Here is a 23,980-nt window from a genome sequence, read left to right on the forward strand (position 1 = left end):
AGTTTGACAAATTATAATTGGATGATTGGAAAATACTTTTAGTCCAAATGAAATGCTCCTCCACAGTCTGGTAAAATCAATTGACTCGGCGTCTCCCGGGGTACAGTTCAATTGATGGATCAATCAATATTATCTTACTTCTAGCGGCAGGATGGAGAGTTAGATTCTTGGTGGGAACTTGCGGCCAAATATTTGGTATGGAACAATCACTGTGGAGGAGGGTATCTTGTGCGCAGAAGTGTACAGACAATGGAGGAACCTGTGATTCAGTTGAGGCATAACCCGCGATTTAGCCCTTCCAAGGTTCTAGGGGCGAGGGTCTTGAGGTCCAAAATTTAGTTTGGTGTAAGTTGAGATACCTGATATCAAAAAAAAAAATAATAATAATAAAATAAATCAATTGACTCGCATTATTTTTTTCATCCACTGCCGTCAGTACATTATTCCAGAGCAAGCAGCAGAAAGTTCTAGAAGAAAGAACCAGCGATGTCGTCTCAACAGCAACCACAGCCATCACACGTAGCAGGTCAGAATATATGAATATTTAATTTTCTTTACTTCCCCCAATGTGCCGGGAATGCTTTTGCAGAAAGAAAAAGGTGCTAAAAGAACCCTTTTTGGATTTCCGATTTTGAATTAGTTTATTGCATTCCTAGATTTTGGATGGCGCTTCCAACTTGGCTTTTTTATTTTTTATTTTTTTAATTTGCATTTGGCTTTTCGTCTCGTTTTATTTTTAAAATCTATTAATTTAAATGAGATAATATGAAGGCTCCACTAAAAATGGATTTTGGAGAAAAATAAGAAAAAGAAAATGTATATCCAAAAAATGTAGCTCAAGCAAAGGCGAAGTGCATTGTTAGTAAAAAAGAATGATTAAGCCCCCATTTGGTCCTCATTTCCTGAAAATGAAAATGGGTGAAATAGTATTTTTTTGAAAAATGAGTGGTTGAAAAAGAAGAAAAAATTTTCAATTTACGTTTAATATTATTTTATGAAAGATTGTATGGTTAAAAATAAGAGAGAGAAAAATAGAATATAATGTAATTGAATTTAATGGGGACGGGCTAAGAAAATGGTATTTATAAATTTAAAACATTCAAGAAAATTAGATTATCAAAATGAGTTGGCAAACTATATAGAGTCTGTTTGGGAGTGATTTTGAGAATTGATTTTTTAATCGTTAGGAGAAAAGTGGGGTCTACTTGTGAAAGAAGAAGTCAAATATGACGACTGAAATAGTGAAATAACGGTCAAAAAATCAATTTTTTGGGTGAAAAAATCAGGCCCAAACAGGCTCATAATTGGATGATTGGAAAATACTTTAGTCCAATGAAATGCTCCTCCACAGTCTGGTAAAATCAATTGACTCGGATTATTTTTTTCATCCACTGCCATTAGTACATTATTCCAGAGCAAGCAGCAGAAAGTTCTAGAAGAAAGAACCAGCGATGTCGTCTCAACAGCAACCACAGCCATCACACGTAGCAGGTCAGAATATATGAATATTTAATTTTCTTTACTTCCCCCAATGTGCCGGGAATGCTTTTGCAGAAAGAAAAAGGTGCTAAAAGAACCCTTTTTGGATTTCCGATTTTGAATTAGTTTATTGCATTCCTAGATTTTGGATGGCGATTCCAACTTGGCTTTTTTATTTTTTTAATTTGCATTTGGCTTTTCGTCTCGTTTTATTTATTTATTTATTTTTTGCAAGTATTATTTACTCTACCAGATTATCAAATTAGAGTTTCTGTAAAGATGTGTTTCAGGGCTAAGCCGCTAAAGCACATTTGTACATGTGTAGATGTTTGTAGCGGGGTACACGTGTGTGTTGTTTTAGAGAAATGGTTTGTAAAATAACAAAGAATATTGAAATGAGGGGTTGTTTTTTAATTTTTTAGGCCACCCAAATGGTTCTAATGCAAATCCTGGCTTAAGCTATGGAGTGGGTTGGTACACTCTTGGCCAAGAGCAACAACTCATAGGTCCGTACACTGTCTCCGAGTTGCAGGGCGAGTCATTCATTTGGCAAACTACTATCATATTGCTAAATAATTTGTTTATTGGTTGTTCTGCTTGCCTGTATTTTGGATTACACAGTATAAGTTATAGTTTTCCACTTTATTTTCGGATTAGCTCTTCCTTTGGTTCTCAGATTTTTCTTCTTGTTCTTCTTCTTGTTATTTCATTGAATTTCAGCTTTTCAAGTAAGCCATAGGCTTGGTTTTGGGGCAACCAGTTCACCTATATGATGTTTGAATAGCCTCACATGACTTTAGTATCATATAGCTTAAGCTTGTGTAATTCATCTGGACAGAGCACTATTCGAATGGATACTTCTATGAGAATACACCTGTGCGGTCAGAAGGATTTAGCGATTGGCAGCCACTATCCTCGGCTCCTGGGTTGTTGGCTCACGTACCTCAACAAGATGCTGATTACCCAAGTTCAGGCTATGACTCATTTTTCCCCAAATTATGATCCTTAACAAATGCTTCTAAAGTTTCAATTTCTTTTATGAACTTTATTCAGCCCCTGTTGCCTCTAATGAAGAAGATGACTTTGAAAAATGGCAGAAGGAGGTGATCGAAGCAAAAGCCGAGGCTTTGGCAAACATTAATGATAATGAGAGACTACAACACCACTTGAGGGAGAGGAGGAATTCACTGATGATGATGGTGTTGGCTAGTAAAGCCACTATGTTGATCAAAATGGAAACAAATTCCCTCCATGTATTAAATGGCCAACTGTGCATTTAATACACAAATGGACAAGGCCAATGGTGGAAAAAATTAAGAAAGATGCATGCATGCACAAATTGAACTTTTATTCTCCAGCCACTTGACAGTCGAAATTGTAGAAAGTTGGCAGACCTTTTTCTTGACATTTTGAAACAATTAAAGGCGGTGGAATTTATAGCATATGTCTAGCCAATTCACAGCCCACAATGTTGAAATTATGGCACGGTAATTCATGAGGAGAGGTGGCCAAATTTGCTATAAATTAGGGCTAGAGTTGAAGAGGAAATACAAGCAAATTGAGACTACAACACCACTTGAGGGAGAGGAGGAATTCACTGATGATGATGGTGTTGGCTAGTAAAGCCACTATGTTGATCAAAATGGAAACAAATTCCCTCCATGTATTAAATGACCAACTTTGCATTAAATATACAAATGGATAAGGCCAATAGTGGAAAAAATTAAGAAAGATGCATGCATGCGCAAATTGAACTTTTCTTCTCCAGCCACTTGACAGCCGAAATTGTAGAAAGTTGGTAGACCTTTTTCTTGACATTTTGAAACAATTAAAGGCGGTGGAATTCACAGCATATGTCTAGCCAATTCACAGCCCACAATGTTGAAATTATGGCACGGTAATTCATGAGGAGAGGTGGCCAAATTTGCTATAAATTAGGGCTAGAGTTGAAGAGGAAATACAAGCAAATTGAGAGGAATTAAAAGTAGAGAGTAGAGAGAAAATTGTGAATAGAGAGATAAAATTATAGAGAGAAAAATTATTGTTTTCTCTTAAGTATTTCCTTCTTGTTTTCTCCTATAACAAGAGATATTCATTGTTGTTTCCTCTTTGTATTTAGAGAATGTGTTGTAATTCTTTTACTATAGTAAAATCCTCCTGTACTTGCCCGTGGACGTAGCCTAAATTAGGTGAACCATGTAAATACTTGTGTTCATTTTAGTTGCAATTTCTCAATTCTATTTTATTATAAAGCTAAACTCGACCCATGTTTTTCCTAACAGTGGTATCATAGTAAGGTTTTGTGTAAGGGCATTGTTCACTATTTACAAATACATTACTATTTTCAGTCATAGTATAGGTGAACAAAATGGCGACAAAGTATGAGAATGAAAAGTTCAATGGGAACAATTTCTCATAATTGAAAATGAGAATAAAAGCAGTTTTGAGAAACGATAATTGCTTGGCAGCAATTGGACAGAGGCCCGAGGAGATTACTGACGATACTAAGTGGAATGAGATGGATAGCAACGCAGTTGCTAATCTGTCAAGGACTAGCCGATGGAGTATTATCAAGTGTGACGGAGAAAAAGACGATGAAAGAAATATGAGATCCTTTGAAAAAGTTATATGAGACCAAATCATTACACAACAAAATTTTCTTGAAAGAAAGCTTTACAGCCTTCGGATGATGGAGTCAACTACGGTGACCGACCACATCAACACCCTTAACACTCTAATTTCACAGCTTACAGCAATGAGGCATAATATGGAGGCGGGTGAACGTGCTGAAATCTTATTTCAAAGTCTACCAGATTCGTATGATCAACTCATCATCTTAACAAACAACCTTGAAACTCCAGTCTTCGATGATGTTGTAGCTGCTATTCTTGAAGAAGAAAGTCGGTTCAAGAACAAGGAGGGTTGATCAATAAGTTTGCATCACGCGGAAGCTTTGACGACAATGAGAGTGATATCAATGGAACGTGGCTCCATTGGGAGTCATGATCAGAGTAGATCAAAATCTAGGAGTAAGAAGAATGTTAAATGGCATTATCGTGGCATGAAAGAGTACTCAAAAAGGGATTGTTGGAGTCTCAAAAACAATGAAGAAGCCAAAGGAAAAGGTCCTGAGACGTCAAAAGCTCAGGGTTGTGTAGCAAGCACTAAGATGATGGTGAAATTTTATACAACGAAACAACAACAGTCGTTGAAGGCAGAGAGAATTTTTCTGATGCGTGGTTTATGGACTCAGGAGCTACATGACAATAATGAGGGAATGGTTTCATCAATATGAGCCTATCCCAGGAGGATCTGTGTTTATAGGAAATGATCACGCTTTGGAGATCGTTGGTATTGGTACAATTCACACTATCCAGGAGGAACGACACATAAAAGGCTTGAAGAAAAATCTATTGTCTATAGGACAATTAGATAGCATTGGCTGTAAGACCCATTTACAAGATGGGGTCATGAAAATAATCAAAGTAGCGCTTTTGGTGATGAAAACAGAAAAGATAGCTGCAAATTTGTACATGCTTAAAGGAGAGACACTTCAAGAAGAAGAAGCATCTGTCGCATCGACAGGTTCAGCAAAAGAATTAACGATGATGTGGCATTGCAAGCTTGGCCACATGTCAAAACGTGGTTTGAAAATTCTCTTAGAACAAAAGGTTTTTCCAGGGTTCAAAAAGGTTTCATTACCCTTTTGTGAGCACTGTGTTACTAGCAAGCAACATAGATTGAAGTTCAGCAGTTCCACTACTAGAAGTAAAACTATCTTGGAGCTGGTCCATTATGATGTTTGGCAAACACCAGTTATATCCCTAGGAAGTGCAAGATACTTTGTATCTTTTATTGATGATTACTTCAGGAGATGTTGGGTATATCCAATCTAGAAGAAGGTATCAAGAGACAGTTCACGATGGCATACACTCTACGGCAAAATGGAGTGGTAGAGCGGATGAACAAAACATTGTTAAAAAGAAAAAGGGCTGCCAACTTTCTACAATTTTAGCTGTCAAGTGGCTGGAGAAGAAAAGTTCAATTTGACAACTTTTTTACGCATGTATCTTTCTTAATTGTTAAGAAAGTGACATTATCCATTTGCGAATTTAATGCAAAGTTGGCAATTTAATGCATGGAGGGAATTTGTTTCCATTTTGGTCAATAATAGTGGCTTTAGTAGCCAACATTTCTCTCACATAAAATCACCTTTGTTGACCACTTCAATTCTTCCTAACAGTGGCATCTTGCATTGCTGCCATTCATAGGGAAACTTCTTGGCTATTTATAGCCTTATGGAAAGTTGATGGCTCTCCATCTTTTATCAGTAAGCAATACGCAATATTGCCCTCTATAATGTAATATGAGTGCTAAGCCAGTTCTCTTCTCTCCCGTGTTGATCGTCGAATATCTAGAGCTCTAGATTTTTTTTGTTCTTGTTCTTCGTGCTCTAGTGTTGTTCAGAAGAATTCATAACTTCTCATTCCTCTCCAACTTTGACTGTAGTAGTTTCTGATTTTTCTTTTGAAGTGCTATCATTTTCTTTTTCTTGTACCTTGCCTTCTGCAAATATCACATCTTTGCTAATTATCACCTTGTGGGCAGTGGGATCCCACCGACAGTACCCCTTGACTCCGTCTACATATCCCAAGAAAATACTTTTTTTTTTTTTAATTTTGGATCCTGCTTTGATGTTTCTTGGGTGTTGTACATAACGTACACAGGACTTCCAAATATATGTAAGCGAGAATAATCAGCTGATTTACTATTTCACATTTCCATAGGCGGATCAATTGCGGTTGATGGCGAACAATTGAGCACATAAGCGTTTTTGACTGCTTCTGCCCCAAATGACTTGGCTGGCCCTGCAGTTCCTAGACAGGCCCCGTGATGTTTGTATAAGAGATTTGATTCCTTCATCATGAGCCTTGGATACAACAGACTTAGTTCAGATCCGTGCGCGTACTACATGAGATTTGGAGATAATGATTTCATTATTCTACTGTTGTATGTTGACGACATGTTGGTAGCAGGCCCCAACAAAGATCGTATTGAAGATTTGAAGGCACAGTTGGCTAGGGAGTTTGAAATGAAGGAATTGGGACCGGCAAACAAGATTCTAGGGATGCAAATTTATCGAGACAAAAATAATAGGAAGATTTGGCTTAGTCAGAAGAATTATTTGAAGAAAATCTTGTTTCGCTTTAATATGCAAGATTATAAGCCAATTTCTACCCCACTTCCTATTATTTCAAGTTACCTCAAGATGAGTCCTAGAATTGAAGCAGAGAGGATGGAGATGTCTCGAGTACTGTATGCATCAGCAGTGGGTAGTTTGATGTTTGCTATGATCTGTACAAGACTAGACATTGCACAAGTAGTGGGAGCGGTTAGTCGATACATGGCAAATCCTGGTAAAGAACATTGGAGTACTGTAAAAAGGATCTTGAGATATATCAAAGGTACCTCAAATGCTACATTATGTCATAGAGGATCAGATTTTATTGTCCGAGACTATGTTGATTCAGATTATGCAGGTGATCTTGACAAAAGAAAGTCCACCACAGGATATGTGTTTACTCTTGCTGGAGGAGCTATAAGATGGGTTTCGAAACTACAGTCTATCGTGGCTACTTCTACGACGGAGGCAGAATAAGCTACACAAGCTAGTAAAGAGGCAATTTGGTTGCAAATATTAATAGAGGAGCTTGGACACAAACAAGAGAAGATTGCTCTATTTTGTGATAGTCAGAGCGCTTTGCACTTGGCAAAGCATCCAGCATTTCATTAGAAGACAAAGCACATTCGAGTTCAATGTCATTTTGTTCGAGAAAAGGTGGAAGAAAGAAGTGTGGATATTCAGAAAATCCATTCAGTAGACAGCCTAGTAGATGTGTTGACAAAGCTAATTAGTATTGACAAGTTCATATGATGTCGATCCTTCATCGGCCTAGCAGAAGTGTAAAGTGGCATGAAAATGGCAAGTGTAGGAAGGATTAAAGTGGTCAACAAAAGCGACTTTAAGTGGGACAAATGTTGGCCACTAAAGCCACTATTATTGATCAAAATGGAAACAAATTTCCTCAATGCATTAAATGGTCAACTTTGCATTAAATGCACAAATGGATAACGTCAATAGTGGAAAAATTAAGAAAGATGCATGCATACAAAAGTTGGCAAATTGAACTTTTCTTCTCTAGCCACTTGATAGCCAAAAATGTAGAAAGTTGGCAGCCCTTTTTTTGACATTTTGAAACAATTAAAGGCTGAGGAATTTACAACATATGTCCAGCCAATTTACGGCCCACAATGTTGAAATTATGGCACGGTAATTCAGGAGGAAAGGCGGCCAAATTTGCTATAAATATAGGGCGAGAGGTGAAGGGAAAATACAAGCAAATTGAGAGGAATTAAATGTAGAGAACAGAGAGTGTTGTGTGTAGAGAGATAAAATTATAGAGAGAGAATTTATTGTTTTCTCCTAAGTATTTCTTTCTTGTTTTCTCCTATTACAAGAGAGATTAATTGTTATCTCTTTATATTTAGAGAGTGTGTTGTAATTCTCCTAATATAGCGAAATTCTCTTATACTTGCCCGTGGGCATAGCCTAAGTTAAGTGAACCATATAAATACTTGTGTCCATTTTTAGCTGCAATTCCTCAATTCCATTTTGTTGTAAAGTCAAACTTGACCCAAGTTTTTTCTAACAGATCGAACTATCTACGAATGGGATCATATTCTTGAAGCCTGGGTTCCTCAGGTTGGTGAATGAAATTTTACATGGCATTGTTGTTATACTTTTGGGATATCTTGCATTTTATTCCTTTCTTAAAAAAGCATTGGTAGAAAGGTTACTTATTTAGGCCCATTGTACCCTTCCTACAGAGGCACGCTACTCATAGTAGTTTGTTGGGCTATTTTCTTCCTCCGGAAACTCATTCATTTTCCTGCCTTAGTTTTTGCAATGTTATCCTTTTTTGTGATCTTCCCTGTAAGTTGCATAATAGAGCTCCACATCTTCCTTTTACTCCTGTTTTTTGATCAATGTTCGTTCCTGTTGATTATTCATGGTAGGAAAACACAACTCAGACAACTGAAGAATATGCTCCTGAAAATATGACTTAGACAAGAGGAGGAGGTTTTTCCAATAAATGCTGATGATCTATCAGCCTATGACGTGGATAATGTTGCCAGTGACGCAGGAGCAAATCAGAATGGCAAGAGAAAGTAGCCCGAGAAAGCTGCTGATAGGAAAATTGAGGAAAAGAAGGTGCTTCTTTCATATTTTGTGTTATGCATATTATTGCTTATCGCCTTGGATATAGTATAGGATTTTTGTAATAGATAGATTATATGATTATACCTTTTGCTACTATCTCCACTCGGCCCCAGCAGATGTTATTATTACTGTGTTCAACTTATCATGTTCATGGTTATAATCTTACTGCAGATTATAGTCCTGTTAGTAGCATTTTATTTTTTGTATTTTTGCCAGCCCAACTGATGATTTTATGTTTTTTATTTTCTTGCTTGTTCCGTCTTTTATTTTTGTAAAATGTCTCGAGTGGTGCCTAAAATGAAAAGCAACCATTTGAGGCCTTCAGATTCTTGAGCTAAGATTAATCAGTTGGCTGCTACACATGAGAGATAAATGCAATTTACATGCCATCTACCAAGTGATTTTTGTCTTTCTATGGACAATTTTAGCAAGCTAACTTGAACCCTTTTTTGCCACCATGCTTTACTCCATCACATAGTTTAATTTGCCAAATGAAGGACACAAAAAAGAAAAGAAGCCCAATTCATCCTAAGTTAGCTAGTTAAAAATGATCTTTATGAGATGTGAATGAGTATGGTGTGTTATGGTTCCATCCTCCACGCCTGTATTTGTTGGGCCTCTGTGATGTGCTATTGAGTTGCAGTTGCTTGACGTGAATTATTTCAAATGAAAGGGTTAGTTTGGATGGAGGTTGGAATGGTCAGGATGGCTGTGTGGAGGTGGGATATGAGAATGGCTGCATGATGTGGGGTGAAAAATGGTATGGACTTGCTCTGGGGGTGGGGGAAGAGACATGATGGAGGCAATTGGGTATATGGAAAATTGGGTGTTAGCTTTTTAAGATTAGAACAATATGGCTTGGGTGGCTGTTATCGGGTGCAAAGTTCTGTGAAGGCCAGGGAAAGTGGCTAAGTGTGAACTTGTTGTTGAAGGTGGCCAATGTGACCTGGTTGGTTGCCAAGTTTGGATGGTTTGATGGAAGCTGTTGGAGGTGGAGCATGTTGTCTTTGCTGTCTAACTCTAGCTTGTGAATATTGATTTTCCAAAGTGTAAAATCTGATCCAAGGTGCAGTACAATCCATTTCAAATAGAGGAATTTTTGAGAACTTCCTGTCCCAATGTGTTTTTGCGGATATTATTGCAAAGCTCTGGAGAAAATTGTGTGAGGTGGGGAATATGCTGTTGGAGATTGCAATAGAGATATAGAGGTGGCAACTGTGTTTGGAGTGGGTTGATGGAGACTCTTGAAGGTGCAGTTTTTAGGCCATTTGATCAATTTTGTGAGTGATGAGTTTATACACTATAAGATTTGACTTTGGTGTGGATGATGAACCTGAGTGCACCACAGAATTTGTGTCCCGCTAAACTTCACCCTTCCCAATCTTTCTCCAAGACAAAAGGTTCTGTATGTAGCATGCATTAGATAGAAAAATTAGACCGCAATTAAGTTGTTGTGCCAATTTCTTAGCTGATATAAATTGAAGTTAAATGCAGGAACACAAAGTACGTCTTCAAGGAGTAATGAATCAGTGACCTTAACCACACCAGTATGCATGACAGGGACTACATTTCCATTTGGCAACTTTACTGAAAATGAGGCTTTTGAATTAATAGAAGTAAAAAACCTGGTGTGACAAATCATATGATCTGTTGCACCAGTATCAATAATCCATGGAATATTTGAAGGTTTATGCAAGTGTGTGTGTGTGAAATAGATAGACAAATAGGTATACCAGACATGGAAGATTGAGAATCAATTTTGGAGTGGTTAATGGTCTGAATTTGGTTGGCAGAGTGAGAAGCATCCCTGTGTTGAAGCAAAGCTAGGAGCTCTTGATATTGTCCCTTGGTTAAAGAGACTTGTTCTTCACTGTCCTCATTGGGGCTGCCGGGTTTGCAGAACTTCCTCCTCCCTTTCCCGGATTGTACGGCTTGTGATTTGGGGGATAACCATGTAACACGTAGCATTTCTTTATTGTGTTTCCAGTCAAGTTGTAGTGTGTACAAACAGGTGCCTCCGCATTACCTGATTTAGAATAGTTTCCGAGAGAGTGTCCAGGGATCTTGCAGTATGTGCAATAGGGTCTCTCCTTTTTTTCATTAGGAAATGTCTTTCCATAACCAGACATCCAAGACACCTTATTACCCCCAATATTCTTCTTTAACAGTCATTGCAACAGCTTCATTGTTTGAGACAAGTTGTTTCTGCCTTTCTTCTTTTTGAATATATGAAAACACCTTTTAACCGGGGGAATGGGTTCTTCATCATCATAATTTGGGCTCTTGTGTTATCATAAATATCATTTAAACCCATCAAAAATTTAATCACGCAGTCCCGTTGATACCTATCAACTAACACCTTCAATTTTCCACAACTACATTCAGGAATAGGCTAATAATTTAACAATTCATCCCAGGTAGTTTTGAGCTTACCATAATATATGCTCACCGAATCATTTTCTTGTTCCATATCAGCTAAGGCTTTCTTCAGTTCATAGATTCGAGACCCGTTCATCTGAGAGAATCGATCTCTTAAGTTCTGACCAGATTTCACTGGCTTCATCCATGAAAGCAACAGTAGATCTGAGAGACGGAGACATGGCATTTTGAATCCATGACAGCACCATGTCGTTGCATCGCTCCCAAGAGTCAAAACATCTGGTTGAGGGGTCTGGTTTAGGTATCCATTGATGAAACCGAGCTTGTTCTTTGCTCAAAGTGCTCGTTGAAGAGCCCGTGACCAAGTCGAATAGTTGTGTGCAGTCATTAGTTCTGTGACCAGCACAGTCCCAGGACTATCAGAATTCTCTAATCGAAAAGGATTAGAAAGATCTGATGCAGGAGCAGGTGTAGGTCTCTCGGTAGATGAAGGTTTATTCTCTGTAGCAGATGAATTCATTTCAGTATTGGTTGCCATAAGGCTATGATACCATGTAAATGATTGATAATGAAAGGAGATAATAGAAGAATGCTATAAAAATTAAAAGGTAGAAAACAGAGAACTGCAGGAGAGTGGCTGAATTTCTTCTCATTCAATCATCTCACTTTCAATGAATGCGCAGCTACAAATATATAGAAGAGGGTCCTAACAAATTATGCACACCTGGCTAACAGAAAGCTAACAAGCAGAAAGGCTAACAGAAAAAAATATCTATACAAATAACTAACTATACTGTAATAAAATATCATGCAACTTCAACTTTATTCTAAGTTCTAGAATTGAAAATTTTAATGTTGCAATGATATGAAAATTTTTGCCATGACCATATTGTTCAGGATTCGAGAAGGTCTTGGATTTTTATTTTGTTATTATTATTTTTTTGTTTTACTATTAATTTTTTCTGATCTAGCACAAGTTTGTTAAACTTCAGTACTCCAAGGAATGTAATTAAATATTGTCCAGTGATCACACTTGACAATATTAAGGAATAAAAAGAAGTTAAAATCTAGTTAATTAAAGTGTCCACTACTTCCGACCTAACATGCAACTATGGTTTTAATGTCTTGCTCCATTCAGGTTTCGATTGCTTACCATAAAAATATTTCTTTTACGTGAATTGGGTTGAGCTTTGATAATTCTTCATTTCTAGCAAGTTTGGTGGAAGGCAGATACATGCAAGTGAGGATGATGGAATGATTAACCATACTTCGGTATGGGTCTTGGATGAAGATACTGATAGATTGGAGAAGTTTGGAGCTGAAGTTGAAGCTGATTGAGGTGATCCCTGCTGATTAATGTGGAAAACTGCAGAATTCTATTCTTGTAAGAACGCCTAAATTAGGGACTTGTACATGGTATGTATCTGGTATATGATCTGTGATAATTGCCAATCATGAGTTTTATTTATGTAACGTTACACGTAGATTTTAGGTACTGATTCATCTATGTTTTTTAATCACGGATGGCCTGCTATTCAGTTTACTGTTAACTATTCCAAGCTTTGAGATGACCTGAATGCCCTTTTCGACTATGAAATTCATATCCGACCGTTGGTCCTGGTGTTTCACAACTGCAGAAACCTGTGTTTTTATTTTCCGAAATTTTTTATATGATATTCTGAGTTAACTCTGTGTTTATATTTGGTGAATAGCTATTGCTATAATTTATATTCACTTGCTACGATATAATGTAATATAATGGCAATTTTTTCAAAGAAGCTTCTTGGTCTAGGTGAAATTTTTTCACTTGTTACTTTTAGTAAGGTCAAGTTAATCAGGATCTGTCTGTATCCTGGAGTTCTAAGGAGACAGGACATATGCCAGCCTGACCAGAGCTTGATTAGCAGCTCTATGGCTCCATCTCGGGGCCAGTAGGGCAGTAGAGGACCGTTCTTAGCTGGGTACACTCGCTGGGATGGCAAGCGGTTGTCTGACAAGACTTAACCATCGTTTTTGCTCCTTTTTTTGGATAGAAGTGGCCGACACTGTTTTATGTTGCTATGTTATTGTTGCCCTGGGGAGGTGGTTTTGAGGCCGGTAAAAGCTGTACAGGTGGTGGTGGGCGAGGTCGGTAGGGAGTTGCTGGCAGCAGTGGCGATGGCTGATGCTGGTGGTTTTGGTGCTGAACATTAAACCATGGCAAGCTTCGACTAAAAGGGGAAAATTGAGCATTTCATCCTCAACCTTTGGAGGCTCTTACTAATCCATCCCCAACCTTTAAGCGACTTTTGCACAATTTATACTTTTTAACGAGCGTTTTGTTGCTCTGCCAGAGTTTAAACCCAGGTTTTGGAAACACATCTGTCCAATTACCAAATAATTCGTGTCATCTGATTTCAAACTCTGGATTTTCACCTGTAAGTGTAGCATTCCTCGTTTAATGATTTTTGCCAACTGAGGTGCTAAAACATCACGTGGATAGTGCAAAACAAATTCCCTGGAGGCAAGTATTTATTTTTTCAAGAAAAGCAATAGTCTCGATTTTTTATTTATTAAGTTGTTAAGTGCTGTTTAATCTATTTTATTAAATATGTCATTCTTGATAAATTGAGCAAACGTAAAGGTGGAATTAAAAAAATGATTGTCATCTTTTCGCCTTGATTAACAGAACATCAAGAGGCAAAGCATGCATTGTTTTCATCATAATTTGAATATGCATTGTCGTCTTACTCCACTTATGTTCATTGTATGTCTAAGGAATTGTTCCAAGAGTAATGTTTGGTGTACAGAAAAATTCTTACAGAAAATTTACAGATATCTCACGAAGTGTGGATCCTGTATGAATAAATAATGTCAAAAAACTCACCCACTCACGCCGCCCATGTGAGGTATCTGTGAACCCCTACATTGTATACCAATCATCTTCCTTGTTTCAATTGTTTGGCGTGTTTGTTTAAAAAGATAATATGCAGAATGTCTGGACATTGGATGGATCGATCAAGAAATTCGATACTCAAAACTACTCATTAAACTTCGAGTACTTCATAAAAGGAACCATTAGTGATCCGACAATATAAATTATTTTTTTAATATCTAGTAGAATTAAAAGAAATGAAATATATTACCAAATATACATTCCAATACTTTCTTAATCCAAAACAAGTGTCATAAAAACTATCCAATATAAAGCAAAATAGTATCCATTTCGATTGTGGCTCTTTGTGCAGCATCTCAATAAAGGTTTGTTAATGGATAGTGCGTAAAATGCAATCAAAAGAATATGAGCAAAAGTTATACGATTCAATTATTAATACGAATGAATTTGATTGATCCGAATACTTAATATTTGGACCTAGTGCTAGTCGGCCTTGTAAACTTCCAGTTGTTGGGCTGAGGTCATTAAATTAGCGTAAATAAAATTTTAAAAATAAAAATTAAAAAAAAAAAAAAGATCTGATTTTAGAGTTGAGTATCCACAATTCTAATTTAAGAATCAAGAATCGAACTATATCTAGTTATTTTTTATTCCATTTATTTTACTGAAACTTTCGATTTCAATTAAATTTTTGTTCAAGAAATTCATTCGATGAAAAGTGACTAAAAATTAACAAAAGATGTCACTTTTATATTTAAGTCACCGCATTTTATTCAATTAGCGATTTTAGTTAAAAAATGTGCAAGCAAAACCACGAACCCTAAACCCTTTCTTTCATTCCGCTTTCCTCCACCACTCGCCACCGTAAAAATGAGCAAATCAACCGTATGGTTCCGCCTTCTCCGCCATCCCCTTCGACGCCTCTTTGAACCACCAAAATGCCTCTTGCCTCCATTTCCACTTCCCAATCTATCCACCACCCCTCCTTTCACTTCCCAGTTCACCAGAAAATACAGCACCAATTTTACCAACTTGTCGTTGAATGCACGTGTCGCCGCCGCGGACCGGGCACTGCAGGACCTCTCGGTCCAGATGGAGCGCGAAAGGAAACGCGAGAAAGAGGAGAGACAGAAGGCGGGACTGGATACTGCCGATATTGATGCCGATTACGATGAGGATTACATGGGCGTGGATTCGATTATTGAGAAGTTGGATAAACAAAAGTTGAAAGGGGAGAGCTCGGAGCTGAACCGGTACGAGGAGGCGACTGACTCGGATTCGGACGATGATGAGAGGTTTTCGGCTGATAAGATGAATAAGCAAGCTGATCAATTTGAAAAGAAGTTCAAGAGACATGAGGAGCTCCTTGAAAAGTTCACGAAATCTGGTAGTAATTTTGTTGACCTCATTACATGCATTTGCCATTTTTGCTTACATTTGTTTACTGGAATTTGTGTACTTACAGATTAACTTCATTTATGTGAAAAAGATATGGTTGTTGGGGTGTTAGTATTTTCCATTTCTTGATCTCTGTTGCCCGTTTCCTACCCTGCATTTTCCGTTTTAATTAACTTTGATAAAGGAAATGTTAGTTATGATTCGTGATTGGTTTCACATGCCAATATTTATACTTGATTTTTGAATACCTGTTTTTATTTAGAGTAATTGTGTTTGGAGATGTAGAATGTACGAGAAGTTTCTCAGAGTACAAAGCCATTGGTTGGTTAATATTTTCCATGAAAGGGAAAATAATGTATGAGATCTCATGAAAGAGATCCAAAAAACTTACTAGTGTGATAAAGGGATATTTTGTCCTCAGGCGTTATAGTGACAAGTGAATAAAATTTTTGTTCATTTGTAATGAATGTGATTGCAGGATTTGTTCTCTGCAATAAGATTTTTGGTACAAAATACCAGATAATGTGAACCGAGCTTTAGTTTCTGAATGTTATACTACAGCATGAATTGTCAAGGAGATCTATACAACTATTAGTGGGTTATGTTTCATTGTTTTGCAATTTAAACATTTTCTTCTCTTCTTTGTTTTGGTATTATATACATCTATTTAACTTCATAGATTTGAGCAGAGACTCTTGATGATGCATTCAAGTGGATGAATAAAATTGACAAGTTTGAAGACAAGCATTTTCACCTGAGGATGGAATACCGTGTTATTGGTGAGTTGATGAAGAGGCTAAAAGTTGCTGAAGGGAAGGAAAAATTTCTTCTTCAGGTGAAGTTGAATAGGGCCATGAGGATGGTAGAATGGAAGGAAGCATATGATCCAAATGATCCCACCAATTACGGCGTCATTCAGAATGATCAGTTAGGATCTTCTGTTGATCTTCTGCAGCATGCTGGGTTCGAAAGGGAGCAGCGGTTAATACAAGGTGGAGAGGGTGATGATGACTTAGAGTTTGATGACATGAAAGAGAAGGATACTATAATAATGGAAAAGCTTAATGAATTAGACAAGATACTTGAGCAGAAGCTGTCCGCATTGGATCACACCTTTGGAAAGAAAGGGAAGCTTCTGGAGGAAGAAATTAGAGATCTTGCTGAGGAAAGGAACTCATTGACTGAGAAGAAGAGAACACCTCTGTACAGGAAAGTACGTGGATGCCTGTTCTGCCTTTCTTAATACACTAATGACTGAGTAGTAGATTTCTTTCATGTCACATAATAATAATTGTGTCATACAAGGCTGCTAACCTCTATGAAACTTAGGCCAATATAGCCCATGTTTGGGCTCCATTTAGTGAAAAATATATTTTTTCAAAACTCATTTTCAACCGTACATTTTTCAATAAAATAATATTACACATAAATCCAAAACATTTGCTTACTTTTTAAACACACATTCTCCAAAAAATTACTATTCCAAAATAATTTTTCCCAAAACCTTATTAAAATGGAGCCCAAACAAAGGCATAATCTCCCTGTTCAGGTGTTTCTGCTTCACCAGCATAACAGATGCTACCATATAATGGACATTTATGCTGAGTTGATGAGCTTTCATTTAAAAGCTTCTTCCTTTCTTATGCTGACCATAGAAAGTTCTTTTGGAGATGAGGAGGGAATCGACTAAGACAGAAGGGAGGGGCAAAGAGTAGCTCGATCCATCTCCTTCAATCATGCCAGCCGAGTAGGCTAAGATCTTATCCTTCACTTGAGAAGCTATCTGATTATTACGGGCACATTCTGCTATCATGTTAGCATTACTTTGTGGGGTTCTTTTATCTTCCATTAAACATCTCTGTCAATATTGGTTATGCTTTTTGGCTTCTCACGAATCAATTTTTTCCTTCATTTCAATAAGCTCGATCATCTGTACTTATCTTACTCACTGTAAAGCTAGTATTTCACTCAGTCTGTGCTCAATGGTTTCAGGGTTTTGATGTGAAACTCATTGATGTCAATAGAACCTGTAAAGTTACAAAGGTAAAATAATCTCTCTGTTGAACTTCCCCCCCCTCCCCCTTTCTCTTTGCGCTTTGAAGAACTCAATAATTACGCTATATATGAATGATACAGGGAGGTCAAGTTGTCAAGTACACTGCAATGCTAGCTTGTGGTAACTATCATGGTGTTGTTGGTTTTGCAAAAGCAAAAGGTCCATCAATTCCGATTGCTCTTCAGAAGGTATCAAGCTGGTATTTGCCTTCGTCAGTGAATTTCAGAAAATTTCTCTGTTGAATATGCAATCAGTTGATCTCATGGTTAACTAGCGAAAAAAGTTCCAATGCTGCTAGATGAATGTGTAAAACTTGAGTACTTGGCGTGTGTGTAAAAATATCCAATCAACTAATTTTGTTTCAAATATGTACCATAGGATCTTTCTATCGTTTGAAAGACAATTTGTATGTTAAGAATGCCTCTAAATTATCTGGTTGCTCGTGCTAACTATTTTTGTGATTTTTTGCATGTTCATTTTCTGACAGGCCTATGAGAAATGTTTTCAGAATCTCCATTATGTTGAACGGCATGAGGAGCATACAATTGCACATGCAGTTCAGACTTCGTATAAAAAGACCAAGGTTCTATCTAATATTCTTGTTCCTTAAGCTTGTTCTAAAGGAAGTAGGAAAATTACAGCTAAAGAAAATTTTCATTTCTTCTTGTCACCCAAATATTGTATCTACTTTTAGGTGTATCTTTGGCCTGCATCCACTCAAACAGGGATGAAAGCAGGCAGAACTGTCCAAACAATTCTCAATTTGGCTGGTTTCAAAAATGTGAAATCAAAGGTAAAAAAAATAAATCTAATGTCCTATCACCTGCACAATCGGTTTCTAAATTCATGATGTCTTAACATGAATACTCTTATAGGTCATCGGTTCAAGGAATCCTCATAACACAGTCAAGGCTATTTTTAAGGCTCTAAACGCGGTATGTAGAATAATCTTCTCATTCTGAAGGCATTCTATTTTTTATATTTGATTTAACTCAAGTTGTTTGCATTTTGTTTTCCTTTACAGGTTGAAACTCCCAAAGATGTTCAAGAAAAGTTTGGACGAACTGTTGTCGAATCATATTTACTATGAAGGCATGTTTTGAGATCGCAATATTTAATCTGTTTTTTCCGCTACGTTTCTCCTGAATGTGAAAGAGGCTAGTCTAGCACGTAAAATAAGAAAAGTATAAAAACATTGTTTCTGTTGTACTTTCCTTGACGTTTAATGATAAGATATGATTTTATAGTACTTATTCCTCAACAATCTGTATTCTGGTAATGTTTCAATTTTTTGACAAAGGAGCCATTAATGTGCCCCGATCAGAATTTTCTTGACTTGCAAATTTTCTTTTCACAGGTTTATTAAGGGCCACTGTCTTCTTCTGGAGGTGTTATTCCCTCTAGAGGCCAACGGGATATGCTGTAGAGTTTCTCTTTGCCCGGAAATAGCTGTAAATGTGACAGCCATGGAAGCAAAGATGCTATGAAAATCTCATATATCATTGTAAAACCAGGAAGTCAAGTAGGATACAACAAAGAGGCTTTAAATGCCCAAATACTGGAGTTAATACTTCAGTTTGGAGTTTGTTTCAGTTGTATTGTTACTGATAGATATGCCTTTTTGTGCGAATTTTTCTATCTTTGAGAATTCATTTTATATTATTTCAGTGGATATAAAATAAAATTAATGATAATGAAAAATGTGGGCGTTGGACTTTCATTTGGATGTGTTTTATTCAGTTATGCCTGTGTAACTGCTGTATGAGATTTAGCCTCCGTTTGAGTCCAATTATTTCTCATTACATTATATTAAAATTTTCTCTTACTTTTAACCACACAATTTTCAATAAAATAATATTACACGTAAATTAAAAAATTTCAACCATTCATTTTTTAAAAAAAATACTATACATCTCTTTATAATCTGCAAATAATGAGGTTCAGACGGCACCTTTGAGTGAAACTGTAGATTGGCATTGAATATATCGAAGATATCTGCATGGAAATAAGATGTTGGAAATTTTTTTTTATATTGTGTATATTATATTCATGTCATTTATTTGTGTGAAATCGAAATGTAATTTTGACTTATCGAAATGAATTTGAGAAGCAAAAGAATAATAATTACTGAATTCGAATGTATGAATATGGATTAATCTTTTTTCGATTCTTGAACGAAAGCAAGCCATTCATAGGATCGAACATTGCAATATAAACATGTAAATAAAGTTAATCTCTTTCTGAAATCAAAGTATAATCAAAGAAACTAGAAAATGAAACAAGAATGCAAGCAATGGATTTTCGGTCGAGGTAAGTATTGAACAATTTGTCCTTAAAATGAATTTTCTTCGTATTGGTGTTAACGGTTTTTCTGGCAATTATCTTTCAAGATACAACGACCACGTCTGACCATAGAAGCACTCCAAATGACTTAGATTAACGAACTCGAAAGGAATTCCCTCTCTACATAACCATGACTTTGATGCAAGTGTTTAATGCAAATTAAACTGCAGACATGTAATGGAATGATATATAATTATCTATTGACTAGAATTTTTAAATGATTAAATCCAAACATGTGGGGTCAATATATAGTGTTTGGAAAGGTATATTAAACGACACAACCAAATCAAGAAAAGCATCTCATTAAGAGACATAATTATTGGAAATTAATTGTACTGTATGCATGATCCTTCATACGAAAAGACACATCTTTTCACCCATATATTTTTAGAATATTCCACAATATTCTATACGATTTTTCAATAATTTCAAGTATTGAAGCGGTTTACTTTTGACTTAATTTCTCATTCACCAATAAGGAATTCCACTTAAATAATAATTTAAAATTGGTCACAACCAATTTTCGATACAAAATTTCAACATAAGATGCATTATACAAAGAATTTGTACATATAGAAGATGATCCCCCAACCATACATAAACGCATAAAAACTTCATCTATTGACTGCGCACTAAGTATTACTTGCAAAAGAAGTCATCTAGTCTTCAGAAAAACAGTCCAAACCCGACCCTTAATGTTTCCATCTTTGAAGCACATTTTTTGACTTCCCTACATTATATGTAAGATTTAAAAGTTTGATTGAGCTGCATTCGAGGTTTTATTTTAATGCTGGCAAAGGGATTCCTCTGTTCTACATGGATATAGTCTCTTGTCTTGAGAACCTGCATTTTTTTCATGTAAAAACTGAAAGTTACAAGTACATTTTTTAGCTTAGCCAAACATGCTCTTAATCACAATCTTAGTGGATGATTAGAGCCCGAGGCCCTAGGCGTCCTTAAATATAATTTTTTTTTTGGCAAGTCTTGCAATCTTTTTAACACCAATCATGACTGGTTCAAATCCAATTACTTTATAACTTTTAAAAAATGAAATGATCATTTTTAAATAAATAACTTGTTTTCAGCTTTCATAAAAATTAATTTATGAAACTAAAAGAAACTTTAGCAATAAATTATCTATGAGATTTCATATTTTTAATTTTTTTTTGCATTGATATTTTCCCTAGATTTGATGTAAGGATTTTTTAATCAATAGATGCCCTTATATGTGTGAATAATTGTGTGTTAAATTAAAGGCTATCAAATTCAGATGAGCCCAATTAAAGTGATCTAATAAGATTTCGATTTTTGGATTTTAATGTATCCAATTAAAGTGTGGGTTTACATATGTGAAGAGACCAGACCCAAATCCTAATTCTATGATGGGCCGAATTAGGTCAAAGGGCGTCGCTATATAAATAGGTATGGTCCCCAGATCATACGTACGTATTATTCATTCTCTACTGCATCCCATCACAGAGAGAAAAAGGATACTGCGTGTAAATTTGGAAGACTATACCGCGAAATTTATTATTGCATTAAACCATGTCTGATTCAGGTACGCTTCCGCTTTAATTCATCAATTTCTTGATGATTTAACATGAAAGATCCGACAATTTAAAGTAATAAATTATCTTACAAGTGGTATCAGAGCCTTTTCATGTTGAATCATTGAGAATCGAATAATTTAATTTGATTATTGCAATATTTTATAAAATTTGCAGATTTGATAATTTAGGAGTTATATTTTGTTGAATTTGAAAATTTTTGCAGTATAATTTTTGTTATTTTCGTAATTCAGATTAATGGTTGAGAAAAATTCAAATTTGGAATTTCAAATTTTGGGTTTAAAAAAAAAATTGCTGTAAAGGTTTTCCGGAAGCAGCAGCTTCGCGCTGCTGCCTACACAGCAGCTCCCGAAGCTGCTACAGCAGCATCGGGGCTGCCAATGACAATTGGGGCGCAGATGTTGGCTGGCGCTCCAATCAGTAAGGGCTGCGCCGCCCTAAGGAGAAGAAAAGAAAAATTTTCATTTTAGGGTTTTTCAGTTTTTTTTGGTCGATTTTGGGGCGGGGGGCCTCACATGTAAATTAGGTAATTTGAGGTCCCTGTTTACAATTAGAGTTAGGGTTATAAAATTAAAGTTTCAATCCCTAACTTTTAAGTTATATTAATATTTGGGCCTTTAAGTTTTGAATTTAATAATTCAGTCCCTAAGGTTTTAACATTAATTAATTCAGGCCATTAAAGTTCCGAATTTTATAATTAAAGCCCTCAAATTTTAATTATTAATTCAAATTGGCCCCCAAAGTTTATAATTATTTCAAATTGACCTCCAAAGTTTCAAATTTTTAAAATTTAATCCCTAAGGTTTTGAGTTGGTCAATTTTGGCCCCTAAAGTTTTAAAATTTGTTCTAATTGATCCTCTAAAGTATTGAATTAATTAATTATGGTCCATAAAGTTTCAAGTTTATTAATTTTAACCCCTAAAGTTTGGAATTAATTAATTTTGCCCCCTTAAAGTTTTGAATTATTAATCCTAAGGCCCCTAAAGTTAAAAACTAATCAAAATATGCAAAATTGGTGATTCTCCTTCTCAAATTTTGGTACTAAGGACTCTTTTAAGAGATATAATATTTGAAAGTTGGTTAATGGAAGCAACATGTTGTCAAAGCAATCTTTCTTGTGGAAATTGACTAACTTAGAATATTAAAAGGTGTTTGTGCATGTGTTATTCATGAGAATATTGGTCGGTCCAAAGGAAGGTCAATATTTAACCGAATACACGTGCAACTGTGGTGATAAACGTGTGACGATTATTTGGTTTAATGTATGATCAATAAATCGGTCCAAAGAAAAGTTTGTTGATTGACACATTGTTTTATTGTCAATGTTTGATCACTACGCCAAGAGTACCGCTTACAAGTTAATATCTCTGTCCAAAGACTAGATATTGATGTTGTGCTTGGTATCTTGTGATGGGCCCTACCACTATTTAAGATTATTATTATTTGCATATTAAAGATATTCATGTGAGCTATTCATAATAAACGTTCTCTAATTCAGTTTCAGGTTCTGCTGCTAATATCTCTGCTAGCATCAATTCAATTCCAATGCTAAATGGCACAAACTTTAGGGCGTGGCAAGAGAACGTGATGATTGTTCTCGGAGTCATGGACCTGAACCTTGCTTTACGGGTCGATCAACCTGCTGCACTTACTGATAAGAGTACCTCTGATGACAAGAGGGAGATGGAAAAGTGAGAACGATCGAACCGCATAAGCTTGATGGTCATGAAGCGTGCTATTCCATAAGCATTTCGGGGCACTATGTCCGATAAGGTGACTACGGTTAAGGGTTTCTTTGAGGACCTTGAGAAGAGGTTTGTCAAGAATGAAAAAGCTGAAACAAGTACACTTTTGGCAAATTTTGTCTCAATGAGGTATAAAGGGAAAGGAAACATTCGAGAGTATATTATGAAAATGTCTCACATTGCTTCAAAACTAAAGGCACTCAAGTTGGATTTATCTGAAGACTTGTTGGTGCACTTGGTTCTGATATCCCTTCCGACACATTTCAGTCAATTCAAGGTGAGCTACAATTGTCAAAAGTACTCAAGGTCGCTTAATGAGCTCATCTCACATTGTGTCCAGGAAGATGAAAGATTGAAGCATGAGAAGACAGAAAGTGCTCATTTGGCCACTACCTCTAAGGACAAAAGGAACAAGAAAAGGAAGATTAATAAGGAAGCTGTGGGTACGGCACCGCAAAAGAAACAACATAAGTAACCGACTGAAAGTAGTTGTTTCTTCTGTGGAGCTACAGGTCATAAGAAGAAGAATTGCACCAATTACCATGCATGACGTGCAAAGAAAGGTATTCTTCTTCATTTGGTTTGTTCTGATGTTAATTTAACTTCGGTACCTAGACATACATGGTGGATAGATTCTGGTGCAAAAACTCACATCAGTATGTCTATGTAGGGTTTCTTGAGCTTTCGAAAACCAAGTGATGGTGAAAGATACATCTATACTGGAGACGGCAAGAAGGTGGAAGTAGAGGCAATAGGAAAATTTAGATTATTGTTAAAGACTGGATTTTATTTGGATCTTGTTGAGACATTTATTATACCGTCTTTTAGACGGAATTTGATTTCTATTTCTGTTT

The 23,980-nt window shown here is 36.3% G+C and overlaps 2 protein-coding genes across 7 annotated transcripts; both read left to right on the top strand.

The window, feature by feature from the left end:
* Positions 1-441: 441 nt before the first annotated feature.
* Positions 442-12,711, top strand: LOC111375590. Of its 6 annotated transcripts, XM_022998430.1 has the most exons (7): positions 1,347-1,491; positions 1,902-2,012; positions 2,318-2,446; positions 8,193-8,242; positions 8,557-8,633; positions 8,668-8,752; positions 12,352-12,711. In XM_022998430.1, exons 1-5 carry the CDS (start codon positions 1,452-1,454, stop codon positions 8,605-8,607), a joined length of 381 nt encoding a protein of 126 aa, XP_022854198.1. In that variant the 5' UTR covers positions 1,347-1,451; the 3' UTR covers positions 8,608-8,633; positions 8,668-8,752; positions 12,352-12,711. The 6 variants fall into 6 exon arrangements, 3 of the variants coding, with proteins under 3 accessions (XP_022854198.1, XP_022854197.1, XP_022854199.1); XM_022998429.1 differs by having other exon boundaries at positions 8,557-8,752; XM_022998431.1 differs by lacking the exon at positions 1,347-1,491 and adding an exon at positions 1,502-1,564 and having other exon boundaries at positions 8,557-8,752.
* A 2,085-nt stretch (positions 12,712-14,796) lies between these two features.
* Positions 14,797-19,189, top strand: LOC111375592. The gene is made up of 9 exons (XM_022998432.1): positions 14,797-15,402; positions 16,103-16,626; positions 17,406-17,456; positions 17,550-17,657; positions 17,957-18,052; positions 18,164-18,262; positions 18,345-18,404; positions 18,494-18,561; positions 18,827-19,189. Exons 1-8 carry the CDS (start codon positions 14,886-14,888, stop codon positions 18,557-18,559), a joined length of 1,521 nt encoding a protein of 506 aa, XP_022854200.1. The 5' UTR covers positions 14,797-14,885; the 3' UTR covers positions 18,560-18,561; positions 18,827-19,189.
* The last annotated feature ends 4,791 nt before the right edge of the window (positions 19,190-23,980 follow it).

This window comes from Olea europaea, unplaced genomic scaffold, assembly GCF_002742605.1.
Source record: "Olea europaea var. sylvestris unplaced genomic scaffold, O_europaea_v1 scaffold139, whole genome shotgun sequence".
Lineage (NCBI taxonomy): Eukaryota > Viridiplantae > Streptophyta > Magnoliopsida > Lamiales > Oleaceae > Olea > Olea europaea.